This window comes from Salarias fasciatus, chromosome 17, assembly GCF_902148845.1.
Source record: "Salarias fasciatus chromosome 17, fSalaFa1.1, whole genome shotgun sequence".
In the NCBI taxonomy this organism is placed as follows: domain Eukaryota; kingdom Metazoa; phylum Chordata; class Actinopteri; order Blenniiformes; family Blenniidae; genus Salarias; species Salarias fasciatus.
In genome coordinates, this window is record NC_043761.1 from 151,227 (window position 1) to 165,215 (window position 13,989).

At 54.0% G+C, this 13,989-nt stretch overlaps 1 protein-coding gene across 1 annotated transcript in view; it reads right to left on the reverse strand.

Annotated features, from left to right (window-relative positions):
* The window catches only part of LOC115403973 (SLIT-ROBO Rho GTPase-activating protein 1-like), a 92,165-nt gene that overhangs the window by 46,950 nt on the left and 31,226 nt on the right, over positions 1–13,989 (reverse strand). Inside the window, exons 5-7 of the mRNA XM_030113063.1 lie at positions 6,627–6,689; positions 565–762; positions 203–331 (exon numbers count right to left, since the gene is read on the reverse strand). Coding sequence (XP_029968923.1) covers positions 203–331; positions 565–762; positions 6,627–6,689 — 390 coding nt within the window. The remainder of the gene's footprint in view (positions 1–202; positions 332–564; positions 763–6,626; positions 6,690–13,989) is intronic.

The following is a 13,989-nucleotide window of genomic DNA, read 5'->3' on the forward strand; positions in this document are numbered from 1 at the left end:
AGATCCTTCTGAATGTCTTCTTTGTGTCTTCTAAACTAAATGCAACTCAAAGCCTTTCTCATCATATCCAAAGCTCCAAAACTGGTCAAACTGAGGGAAAGGGTCAATGGAGAACTAACTTCCAGTGTCACGAGGACTGAGAAGTGAGAAGATTCTCCGTTCAGAAAGGCAGAGAACTCCACGGTGCTGCTGACTGACTCACGTCAATGATGTCGGGCAAGTCGTGGATGTAGTACTTGAAGACGGACGCATTGGTGGCCTCAAGGGTCAGCAGGTACTCGTTCCGGGCTTTCAGGGTCTTCAGTTTGTTCTCAGAGTATTTTGCCTTCCTCTGAAAAAGAGAAGAGCCTTCAGTTCAGCTTCTTCAGGAACGATCATTGTCAGCCAATCAAGGGGCTGACTTCATCTGACTGATGAATATATTTTAAATATTTTATCATAATAAGAAGAGATAATCTTTAAGACATTGTTTGTCTACTTCTGCTTACTGTTAACAAAAAGGTGATAAATCATCTGAAGTAAACCGTCCTGAGCTGTGCTCCTGCTGGCAGGTCAGCGCCTCACCTTCTCCTTCATCTTCTCCATCTTGCGGGCGGCGTTGCGTCTCTGGTGGCGCTCATCGATCCGCAGGCCGAACACAGGCTCCGCCCCCCCGCCAGAGCCCGACACGCCCTTCACGCGGCCCTCTTGACGCTCCGCCTCCCGCAGCTTGGTTTCTGCACTGATGGTCTCCGCGTGGTACATGTGATACGTCTTCATCACCTTTAAGGAGGAAACGCTGTTTCAACCTTTTAGATTCACCAAAGACGTTTTTCACCATGTCAACAAAACATCAGCTGACCTCGAACATCCATGTTTCACTGGCTGTCAGGTGTCACTTTAATGTTTTATTCATGGTTAGATGTCACCTTGATGCTTTATTGACTGTAAACGGACATTTTTCCTACATTTAACTCCCAGATTACAAAGCATCTTCCTCCTGACATCAGACTATAGAGCATCTTTGAAACACCGCAGCGACACTCACCTGCTCCAGCCCCGCCCCCACCCCCACCAGGTCCCGCCATCCCCACGCTAACTGTCGGCGGGCAGGATGTGAGGCGTGTGCTCCTGGCAGTGAACCCAGGAAGGCCCCGGGCCCTGACGGTGTACCTGGAAAGGTGCTCTGGGCCTGGGCACACCAGCTGTCCGGAGTCTTCTGCAGGATCTTCAACCTCTCTCTGGCCCCAGCAGCCCCCCCCCCCCCCCGCCTGAAATCCGCCACAATCATCCCCATTTCGAAAAAGTCACCCGCATCCAGCCTCAGTGACTCCCGCCCTGCTGCCCTCACACCAGTCATCATGAAGTGCTTCCAGAGACTGGTTCTTCACCACATACAGGACTGTCTCCCCCCGCACTGGACCCCCACCAGTTCGCATACCGGGGAACAGGTCCACAGAGGACGCCATCACCATAGCCCTGCATGGTGCTGAGCCAGCTGGAACAACGGCACATCTTTGTGGATTACAGCTCGGCCTTCAACACAACCTGGACTGCTCTACACCCACGACTGCAGTCCGGCCCCCCAAAGCAACACCATCATCAAGTCTGCTGACGACTCCACGGTGGTGGGACTGATCTCACAGGGAGGCGAGGCAGCCTACAGAGACCCGGTCCAGAGGCTGACCACCTGGTGCTCTGACAACAACTTGGCACTGAACACACAAAAAACCAAGAAGATCATGGTGGACTTCAGGAGGAACAGGAGCGACCCGCCCCCCCTCTACATCAATGGCGAATGTGTGGAAAGGGTCCACACATTCAGGTTCCTGGGGGTCCAGATCTCCGATGACCTCTCCTGGACGGCCAGCGTCACAGAGGTCATCAAGAAGGCCCAGCAGCGCCTCCACTTCCTGAGAGTCCTCAGAGGACCAGGCTGGACCGGGAGCTGCTGCTGGCCTTCTACCGCTGGTCCATCCAGAGCCTGCTGACCTGCTGCATCCCCACCCGGTCCGGGACAGAGGGAGGCTTCAGAGGACAGTCCAGGCTGCCCTCTCCCCTCCCTGATGGATGTCTCCTCCCCCCGGGTCCTCAGCAGAGCTCGTAACATCATCAGGACAGGCCCCCCCCCCCCCCCGGGGCCAGCTGTTTGCCCTGCTGCCCTCTGGCAGGCGCTACAGGAGCACTAACACTAAAACAGACTGAAGAACAGCTTCTTCCCAGAGCCGTCACCATCCTGAACCCGGGTTTACAACGACCTGGTCCCTGGTGCTGTGATATTTATGCCTGCCACTGCGGCTGCTGCTACTTTTTTTATGTATTATTTATGCTCTTTTTTTAGTTTATCATATTTGCACTGAAGGAGAAGCTCTCCAGTTTCGTTGTACTTTTGTATGATGACAATAAATGCTATTCTGATTCTGATCTTCCTCCTGTAACGTCAGACTATAGAGCATCTTCCTCCTGTAACGTCAGATTATAGAGCATCTTCCTACTCTGACATCAGACTATAGAGCATCTTCCTCCTGTAACGTCAGACTATAGAGCATCTTCCTCCTAACATCAGATTATAGAGCATCTTCCTCCTAACGTCAGACTATAGAGCATCTTCCTCCTCTAAAATCAGACTATAGAGCATCTTCCTCCTGTAACGTCAGACTATAGAGCATCTTCCTACTCTGACATCAGACTATAGAGCATCTTCCTCCTAACGTCAGACTATAGAGCATCTTCCTCCTCTAAAATCAGACTATAGAGCATCTTCCTCCTCTAACGTCAGACTATAGAGCATCTTCCTCCTAACGTCAGACTATAGAGCATCTTCCTCCTCTGACATCAGATTATAGAGCATCTTCCTCCTGTAACGTCAGACTATAGAGCATCTTCCTCCTAACGTCAGACTATAGAGCATCTTCCTCCTCTAACGTCAGACTATAGAGCATCTTCCTCCTAACGTCAGACTATAGAGCATCTTCCTCCTCTAACGTCAGACTATAGAGCATCTTCCTCCTCTGACATCAGGCTATAGAGCATCTTCCTCCTCTGACATCAGACTATAGAGCATCTTCCTCCTCTGACATCAGGCTATAGAGCATCTTCCTCCTCTGACATCAGACTATAGAGCATCTTCCTCCTCTGACATCAGACTATAGAGCATCTTCCTCATCTGACAGTCATTAAAGTCAGCCACACAGAGCGGACAGCTGTGCAGGTGTGACCATCAGTAACAGTTGAACATTATGGAACCAAACAGTTACTTCTCAAAGTAACCAGGTGCTTTTATATTTGTCAAGTTCAGAAGAGAATCTCCAGTTTGCATGAGTAGCTGACCTGTAGGTTTAATGAAATGAAAGTTTTCCTCTAACTCAGCGGTTTTCAAAGTGTGAGGCGCGCCTCCCCTGGGGGGCGCCAGAGGGTTTCAGGGGAGGCGCGGAGCGTCAGAGAAGAAGAAAAAAAACCAAACGGTGTGGGCTTCCGCAGCAGCCGCACACTGTGGCCCTCATCTATCAATCCGTCTTTCAAACGGGTGTATATCTGAGCGGTGAGCGCATGGTACGACGGGGCTCGCGTGGCATTACAAAAACTTCCGGACCTCGCCGATCTCAGCGTTTGAGTGATCGGGTGTTGATAAATGCGGCGGCTGAATCTGATCGTCATTAACAATGTTACGCCCTGAAATATTCATAGTTCCGAAGCCACGCCCACTGAGGTCAAACACGGAAAAGGAGGATTTTAGCGAAAAAAGAAACTTTTGGGAGCTGGAAATGGATCCTGTCAGGTCTGAGATGGAGGTAAATCAGGAGGAGCTCTTTGGAAGAATAAAAACTGAAAATTAAAGGGAAAAACGCTGTCTAGAGGAAGCTCGCAGCAGTGGTGAGCAGCGTCACCTGGACGAACAGACACCAGCTGAGGTCTGAACGGTCCGTTGATTTAACCCTGGTATTACAAATAATGAGGCTGATTCATGTTGTACAGCTCAGAGTTTTTTTGTTTTGTTTAATCATCTCTCAAAGTCAGCAGCGGCACCGCGGCCCGGTGTCCCCCCACAGTGGGGACGGTCCCACCGAGACAGAGACACACACACCCAGCGCTGGACCTGGTGCCGAGAATTACCTCGGACTGAACAGAACCTGGGACCGAACAGGACCCGGGACTCAGTCCACCGAGGGCGGCGCGTGTCACCCACTGCCGGTGCTGCTTAAATGAAAGACAATTTATAGAAATCTCAATAAAATGTTTGACTAAATGTCCTCTGTCTGTATTTCATCTCCCTTTAGTTCATATGTTATTTTCTAGGTTACTGGCATCACATCACTGATTAAATAAATCATTTTCTAAACTTTAGAGTTTATTTACATTTCAGTAGCGGTTCTTCAGGTCCTGTCTCCTCCGTCCAGACTCCAGACCCAGTGCAGCTCTGCTGGTTCCCGTATCCTCTTGTGGCGCAAGCACATCAAAAGTAACTCTATCGGCCAGTGCAATATTGTGTAAAACTGCCTAAAAAAAGTCACACACATTTTCGGGGATGAACAGGAACAGCAGCGTTTCCCCCGCTGGATCTGAGCGTCTGAAGCTGCTCTGCAGCAGCAGCTGTGTGTCTTTGCACACTGTTAAAACTGCTCCTCTCTGTGGCAGGATGGACCAGCGGACTTATTGAAAGTTAAAAATCGTGTATTAATCCCACAAGGAAAAATTTTATTAGAAATTCCGTAAGGGCATCATTTTATTTTTAATTATTTTTTAATCTGAATGTGTGTTGCTTGTGCTTTATAGCGTGTTTGAGATGCGCTTTATAATTATTTTCACGCTCCGCCAGGTTTTTCTGCACTGCACCGCAAGTCATCACTGACTGAAACTTGCGTACACGATGTCAGGCCTGTCATGAGATTTCATCTTTCCAAATGATCACGATCAAATTGATAAATAACCAACCCGTCTTTCATATGGATGTACGACGGGTGTACGCCAGTATACCACCGTACGACCGTTTGATAAATGAGGGCCAGTGTGTCCTGTGAGATTCTTCACCCCCAGCCCCCGCTTGGGATGGGAGTCGAGAACCGGTTCTTTTGTAGAACCGGTTCCTCATGTCTCGATTCCAAGGAATTATTTGGCTGTCTCCTTAACGATTCTGCTTATCGGTTCCGCTGTGCGTGACGTCGCACCATGCGCTCTGCGCATGGACTCACAGCACGGCTGTGGTCCGCTCGGGCGCCGCCACAGAGCCGTGGACCTGAAACTTTCAGCAAGGACCCTATTTTTCCTCACTCCGGAGCCCTGCTGCTTCAGTCTGAACAGAACCAAGTTGGTGCCAGATGTAAAGTAGATACTGATATGGAATAATGCTTTGTTTTCAAAGTTCTCAGGAACACAGTGTGACGGCCGCTCTGTTTTGTCTGAAGTCACTTGGAAACAGCGTCTGCTCGTCTCGTGAGATCTGGCTATATGACCTGGCATGGCCGGAAGTCCTGCCAGAGTCGGGTTGGATTCTCCTTGGAGCAACAGCCTTGCTCTCAATCAGCTGATTTGTGTGTGCTTCCTCTGCAATCCTCAATAAATCCTCCTTGTGCAGCGTCAACACCTTGACTCGTCATCTTTGGCTCTGATTCACCAAAAATTCCACAACAGATACGTGTTCCTAAATCAGTGATTTCAAAATAAAATCTGTCGTGTTTTTGCCGTAACATTGTTTTTTGTAATTCTTCTGGTAGAATATATGACAAACAACGCGATCTGATCATTATATGCATTAGAACAGGGGTTACTTACTCATACAGGTACAGGTTTACTCATTGTAGGAAATTCAAACGACAAGAAATTGCACAAATCAAAGCTCCATGACCGGAGCGGCTGTGTTGCCAGATTGGGCAGGTTTCTGCACAATCAAGCTTCTCTTGAACCCGAGGTGGGTTGATGGAATGGCTATATGTTTGTGATGTGTGTTTTTTTTAAATGCAAATCCGGTTTTTATGGTTTTAACATGCATTTTCTTCAGAGATGGAGGTTTGGACTGCTTTCCATTGTTGGATGGAATTAACATTATATTTGGGGCAGATCTGGCAACCTCCATCAGCTGACAGCACACACACTGAGACTGTGAGTGACAGCGCTGCAGAGCTGGACCAGACAGGGGCATCCAGTGTGAGACGGTGGAATCTGGTTTTGAGCTTTCCAACCTGGCGTCAGGAAGAAGCTCCAGAGTTTTGCTGGATTTCACACCAAAAGATGAAACTGGGGCGACTGCAGCTGCTAAGCTTTCATGACATGGATATGTTTTTCTTCTGTTCAGGATGAAGATATTAAAGAGTTCATGCAAACACCCATTGGTATTGTTTCATTTCTCACTCAATGAGAATCGCTAAGAGAACGGATGAGGAATACCGATAAGCAGTATTGATAAGGACCCCCCCCGGTCAGATGGTATGAGTAAGTGGGTAAAGGGGGGCCACCAACTTTTTGACTTCTATTTGGGGAGGCTCGCTATTCTGCACTTTGAAAACCCCTGCTCTAACACTTCCACCCATCAGGGTCAAAATCCCCTTACAATCCTCAACTTGAACTCAGTAACACAACACTCATTTTTCTCCACAGTAAAATCTCTTGATCCAGTAGAATCTGGCACTGCAGCCTCCTCAGCTGGTACTCACGGTGTAGAGCTCATTCAGAAGCTTCATGAGGTCTTCCTGAAGCTGGAAGATGATGTCTTTGCTCTAAAAGACAAAAGCAGAGGAGAACGTAGTATCAGTGTAAATCCTGCGCTGCATCCTTCACATCCACAAACTGCAGTGGTCCTGGAAAGACAGGAAAACCTGATGGACACAGGATCATGATGGTTCTGGTCCCAGTAAGCATGAAGGGGGCTCAGCCCTTCACTCCCAGAACACAGACCACACCTGAGAGGAGGCTAGCTAATGGCTAATGGCTGGCAAAGGACGGAGGCCTCGGACCAAGGCCAAAACCAAGACGAGAGGCCGGCACCCAGAGTCCAGACTCCCACCAAGGATCACCGGAATCCAGGAGGAACACAGAATCCACTTTGAGACTTCGAGACTGTCCACAGCTCCGGCGAGCCCCTGGCGGCCTGGAGCAGAGCGGAGCCAGGCTTCAACTCAGCTTTATTTATACAGCGTCCATTACAACATCATTATTCCAGGCCAACAGAACCAGGCTCAGAGGAGGAGAACCCTGCAGAACCAGGCTCAGAGGAGGAGAACCCTGCAGAACCAGGCTCAGAGGAGGAGAACCCTGCAGAACCAGGCTCAGAGGAGGAGAACCCTGCAGAACCAGGCCCAGAGGAGGAGAACCCTGCAGAACCAGGCTCAGAGGAGGAGAACCCTGCAGAACCAGGCTCAGAGGAGGAGAACCCTGCAGAACCAGGCTCAGAGGAGGAGAACCCTGCAGAACCAGGCTCAGAGGAGAACCCTGCAGAACCATGCTCAGAGGAGGAGAACCCTGCAGAACCAGGCTCAGAGGAGGAGAACCCTGCAGAACCATGCTCAGAGGAGGAGAACCCTGCAGAACCAGGCTCAGAGGAGGAGAGCCCTGCAGAACCAGGCCCAGAGGAGGAGAACCCTGCAGAACCATGCTCAGAGGAGGAGAACCCTGCAGAACCAGGCTCAGAGGAGGAGAGCCCTGCAGAACCAGGATCAGGGAGGAGAACCCTGCAGAACCAGGATCAGGGAGGAGAACCCTGCAGAACCAGGCTCAGAGGAGAACCCTGCAGGACCAGTCTGAGAGGAGGAGAACCCTGCAGAACCAGGATCAGAGGAGGAGAACCCTGCAGAACCATGCTCAGAGGAGGAGAACCCTGCAGAACCAGGATCAGAGGAGGAGAACCCTGCAGAACCAGGCCCAGAGGAGGAGAACCCTGCAGAACCAGGCCCAGAGGAGGAGAACCCTGCAGAACCATGCTCAGAGGAGGAGAACCCTGCAGAACCAGGATCAGAGGAGGAGAACCCTGCAGAACCATGCTCAGAGGAGGAGAACCCTGCAGAACCAGGCTCAGAGGAGGAGAACCCTGCAGAACCAGGCCCAGAGGAGGAGAACCCTGCAGAACCAGGCCCAGAGGAGGAGAACCCTGCAGAACCAGGATCAGGGAGGAGAACCCTGCAGAACCAGGATCAGGGAGGAGAACCCTGCAGAACCAGGCTCAGAGGAGAACCCTGCAGGACCAGTCTGAGAGGAGGAGAACCCTGCAGAACCAGGCTCAGAGGAGAACCCTGCAGGACCAGTCTGAGAGGAGGAGAACCCTGCAGAACCAGGCTCAGAGGAGGAGAACCCTGCAGAACCAGGCCCAGAGGAGGAGAACCCTGCAGAACCAGGCCCAGAGGAGGAGAACCCTGCAGAACCAGGCCCAGAGGAGGAGAACCCTGCAGAACCAGGATCAGGGAGGAGAACCCTGCAGAACCAGGATCAGAGGATAACCCTGCAGAACCAGGCTCAGAGGAGAACCCTGCAGGACCAGTCTGAGAGGAAGAGAACCCTGCAGAACCAGGCTCAGAGGAGAACCCTGCAGAATCAGGCTCAGAGGAGGAGAACCCTGCAGAACCAGGCTCAGAGGAGGAGAACCCTGCAGAACCAGGCTCAGAGGAGGAGAACCCTGCAGAACCAGGCTCAGAAGAGGAGAACCCTGCAGAACCAGGCTCAGAGGAGGAGAACCCTGCAGAACCAGGCTCAGAGGAGAACCCTGCAGAACCATGCTCAGAGGAGGAGAACCCTGCAGAACCAGGCTCAGAGGAGGAGAACCCTGCAGAACCATGCTCAGAGGAGGAGAACCCTGCAGAACCAGGCTCAGAGGAGGAGAGCCCTGCAGAACCAGGCCCAGAGGAGGAGAACCCTGCAGAACCATGCTCAGAGGAGGAGAACCCTGCAGAACCAGGCTCAGAGGAGGAGAGCCCTGCAGAACCAGGATCAGGGAGGAGAACCCTGCAGAACCAGGATCAGGGAGGAGAACCCTGCAGAACCAGGCTCAGAGGAGAACCCTGCAGGACCAGTCTGAGAGGAGGAGAACCCTGCAGAACCAGGATCAGAGGAGGAGAACCCTGCAGAACCAGGATCAGAGGAGGAGAACCCTGCAGAACCATGCTCAGAGGAGGAGAACCCTGCAGAACCAGGATCAGAGGAGGAGAACCCTGCAGAACCAGGCCCAGAGGAGGAGAACCCTGCAGAACCAGGCCCAGAGGAGGAGAACCCTGCAGAACCATGCTCAGAGGAGGAGAACCCTGCAGAACCAGGCTCAGAGGAGGAGAACCCTGCAGAACCAGGCTCAGAGGAGGAGAACCCTGCAGAACCAGGCCCAGAGGAGGAGAACCCTGCAGAACCAGGCCCAGAGGAGGAGAACCCTGCAGAACCAGGCCCAGAGGAGGAGAACCCTGCAGAACCAGGATCAGGGAGGAGAACCCTGCAGAACCAGGATCAGGGAGGAGAACCCTGCAGAACCAGGCTCAGAGGAGAACCCTGCAGGACCAGTCTGAGAGGAGGAGAACCCTGCAGAACCAGGCTCAGAGGAGAACCCTGCAGGACCAGTCTGAGAGGAGGAGAACCCTGCAGAACCAGGCTCAGAGGAGGAGAACCCTGCAGAACCAGGCCCAGAGGAGGAGAACCCTGCAGAACCAGGCCCAGAGGAGGAGAACCCTGCAGAACCAGGCCCAGAGGAGGAGAACCCTGCAGAACCAGGATCAGGGAGGAGAACCCTGCAGAACCAGGATCAGAGGATAACCCTGCAGAACCAGGCTCAGAGGAGAACCCTGCAGGACCAGTCTGAGAGGAAGAGAACCCTGCAGAACCAGGCTCAGAGGAGAACCCTGCAGAATCAGGCTCAGAGGAGGAGAACCCTGCAGAACCAGGCTCAGAGGAGGAGAACCCTGCAGAACCAGGCTCAGAGGAGGAGAACCCTGCAGAACCAGGCTCAGAAGAGGAGAACCCTGCAGAATCAGGCTCAGAGGAGGAGAACCCTGCAGAACCAGGCTCAGAGGAGGAGAACCCTGCAGAACCAGGCCCAGAGGAGGAGAACCCTGCAGAACCAGGCTCAGAGGAGGAGAACCCTGCAGAATCAGGCTCAGAGGAGGAGAACCCTGCAGAACCAGGCTCAGAGGAGGAGAACCCTGCAGAACCAGGCTCAGAGGAGGAGAACCCTGCAGAACCAGGCTCAGAAGAGGAGAACCCTGCAGAATCAGGCTCAGAGGAGGAGAACCCTGCAGAACCAGGCTCAGAGGAGGAGAACCCTGCAGAACCAGGCCCAGAGGAGGAGAACCCTGCAGAACCAGGATCAGAGGAGGAGAACCCTGCAGAACCAGGCTCAGAGGAGGAGAACCCTGCAGAACCAGGCTCAGAGGAGGAGAACCCTGCAGAACGAGGCTCAGAGGAGGAGAACCCTGCAGAACCAGGATCAGAGGAGGAGAACCCTGCAGAACCAGGCTCAGAGGAGGAGAACCTTGCAGAACCAGGCTCAGAGGAGGAGAACCCTGCAGAACGAGGCTCAGAGGAGGAGAACCCTGCAGAACCAGGCTCAGAGGAGGAGAACCCTGCAGAACCAGGCTCAGAGGAGAACCCTGCAGGACCAGTCTGAGAGGAGGAGACCCCGGCAGAACCACGCTCAGAGGAGGAGAACCCTGCAGAACCAGGCTCAGAAGAGGAGAACCCTGCAGAATCAGGCTCAGAGGAGGAGAACCCTGCAGAACCATGCTCAGAGGAGGAGAACCCTGCAGAACCATGCTCAGAGGAGGAGAACCCTGCAGAACCAGGCTCAGAGGAGGAGAACCCTGCAGAACCAGGCCCAGAGGAGGAGAACCCTGCAGAACCAGGATCAGGGAGGAGAACCCTGCAGAACCAGGATCAGGGAGGAGAACCCTGCAGAACCAGGCTAAGAGGAGAACCCTGCAGGACCAGTCTGAGAGGAGGAGAACCCTGCAGAACCAGGATCAGAGGAGGAGAACCCTGCAGAACCAGGATCAGAGGAGGAGAACCCTGCAGAACCAGGCTCAGAAGAGGAGAACCCTGCAGAATCAGGCTCAGAAGAGGAGAACCCTGCAGAATCAGGCTCAGAGGAGGAGAACCCTGCAGAACCAGGCTCAGAGGAGGAGGACCCTGCAGAACCAGGCTCAGAGGAGGAGGACCCAACAGAACCAGGCTCAGAGGAGGAGGACCCTGCAGAACCAGGCTCAGAGGAGGAGAACCCAACAGAACCAGGCTCAGAGGAGGAGGACCCTGCAGAACCAGGCTCAGAGGAGGAGAACCCTGCAGAACCAGGCTCAGAAGAGGAGAACCCTGCAGAATCAGGCTCAGAGGAGGAGAACCCTGCAGAACCATGCTCAGAGGAGGAGAACCCTGCAGAACCATGCTCAGAGGAGGAGAACCCTGCAGAACCAGGCTCAGAGGAGGAGAACCCTGCAGAATCAGGCTCAGAAGAGGAGAACCCTGCAGAATCAGGCTCAGAAGAGGAGAACCCTGCAGAATCAGGCTCAGAAGAGGAGAACCCTGCAGAATCAGGCTCAGAGGAGGAGAACCCTGCAGAACCAGGCTCAGAGGAGGAGGACCCAACAGAACCAGGCTCAGAGGAGGAGGACCCTGCAGAACCAGGCTCAGAGGAGGAGAACCCAACAGAACCAGGCTCAGAGGAGGAGGACCCAACAGAACCAGGCTCAGAGGAGGAGGACCCTGCAGAATCAGGCTCAGAAGAGGAGAACCCTGCAGAATCAGGCTCAGAGGAGGAGAACCCTGCAGAACCAGGCTCAGAGGAGGAGGACCCAACAGAACCAGGCTCAGAGGAGGAGGACCCTGCAGAACCAGGCTCAGAGGAGGAGAACCCTGCAGAATCAGGCTCAGAAGAGGAGAACCCTGCAGAATCAGGCTCAGAGGAGGAGAACCCTGCAGAACCAGGCTCAGAGGAGGAGGACCCAACAGAACCAGGCTCAGAGGAGGAGGACCCTGCAGAACCAGGCTCAGAGGAGGAGAACCCAACAGAACCAGGCTCAGAGGAGGAGGACCCAACAGAACCAGGCTCAGAGGAGGAGGACCCTGCAGAACCAGGCTCAGAGGAGGAGAACCCTGCAGAACCAGGCTCAGAAGAGGAGAACCCTGCAGAATCAGGCTCAGAGGAGGAGAACCCTGCAGAACCATGCTCAGAGGAGGAGAACCCTGCAGAACCATGCTCAGAGGAGGAGAACCCTGCAGAACCAGGCTCAGAGGAGGAGAACCCTGCAGAACCAGGCCCAGAGGAGGAGAACCCTGCAGAACCAGGCCCAGAGGAGGAGAACCCTGCAGAACCAGGCCCAGAGGAGGAGAACCCTGCAGAACCAGGCTCAGAGGAGGAGAACCCTGCAGAACCAGGCTCAGAAGAGGAGAACCCTGCAGAATCAGGCTCAGAAGAGGAGAACCCTGCAGAATCAGGCTCAGAGGAGGAGAACCCTGCAGAACCAGGCTCAGAGGAGGAGGACCCAACAGAACCAGGCTCAGAGGAGGAGGACCCTGCAGAACCAGGCTCAGAGGAGGAGAACCCTGCAGAACCAGGCTCAGAGGAGGAGGACCCAACAGAACCAGGCTCAGAGGAGGAGGACCCTGCAGAACCAGGCTCAGAGGAGGAGAACCCAACAGAACCAGGCTCAGAGGAGGAGGACCCAACAGAACCAGGCTCAGAGGAGGAGAACCCTGCAGAACCATGCTCAGAGGAGGAGAACCCTGCAGAACCAGGCTCAGAGGAGGAGAACCCTGCAGAACCAGGCCCAGAGGAGGAGAACCCTGCAGAACCATGCTCAGAGGAGGAGAACCCTGCAGAATCAGGCTCAGAGGAGGAGAACCCTGCAGAACCATGCTCAGAGGAGGAGAACCCTGCAGAACCATGCTCAGAGGAGGAGAACCCTGCAGAACCAGGCTCAGAGGAGGAGAACCCTGCAGAACCAGGCTCAGAGGAGGAGAACCCTGCAGAACCAGGCCCAGAGGAGGAGAACCCTGCAGAACCAGGCCCAGAGGAGGAGAACCCTGCAGAACCAGGATCAGGGAGGAGAACCCTGCAGAACCAGGATCAGGGAGGAGAACCCTGCAGAACCAGGCTCAGAGGAGAACCCTGCAGGACCAGTCTGAGAGGAGGAGAACCCTGCAGAACCAGGCTCAGAGGAGAACCCTGCAGGACCAGTCTGAGAGGAGGAGAACCCTGCAGAACCATGCTCAGAGGAGGAGAACCCTGCAGGACCAGGCCCAGAGGAGGAGAACCCTGCAGGACCAGGCCCAGAGGAGGAGAACCCTGCAGAACCAGGCCCAGAGGAGGAGAACCCTGCAGAACCAGGCCCAGAGGAGGAGAACCCTGCAGAACCAGGATCAGGGAGGAGAACCCTGCAGAACCAGGATCAGAGGATAACCCTGCAGAACCAGGCTCAGAGGAGAACCCTGCAGGACCAGTCTGAGAGGAGGAGAACCCTGCAGAACCAGGCTCAGAGGAGAACCCTGCAGGACCAGTCTGAGAGGAGGAGAACCCTGCAGAACCAGGATCAGAGGAGGAGGCTTTCTGCTATTCCCATTGGAGTGAGCGGACAGACAGACTGATTCTCTGGATCCATCCAGCGGTGCTCCACTCGGAGCAGGTGGATCAGTGAGGCCTCAGAAGAGATCCTGTAGAGACTCCAGATGGAGATCCTGGGGAGAGCCTACGAGAGGGACAGAGTTCACGGACTAGAAGAGAGACGATGGTTGTTGACATGCAGCAGTGAAATATGTGGAGGGACTCAGGACAGAAGAGCGACTAACTGCCCCACAGCGACTAACTGAACCACAGCATCTAACTGCCCCAGAGCGATAAACTGCACCGCTGACGGCCTCAGAGAGCTGCTAGCAGGAACCAACGGAGCAGCCGCAGGGCTGGCAGCGAGTTCAACTGCCCCGAGCGACTAACTGCCCCACAGCGACTAACTGCCCCGAGCGACTAACTGCCCCACAGCGACTAACTGCCCCGAGCGACTATCAGCCCCGAGCGACTATCAGCCCCGAGCGACTAACTGCCCCACAGCAACTAACAGCGAC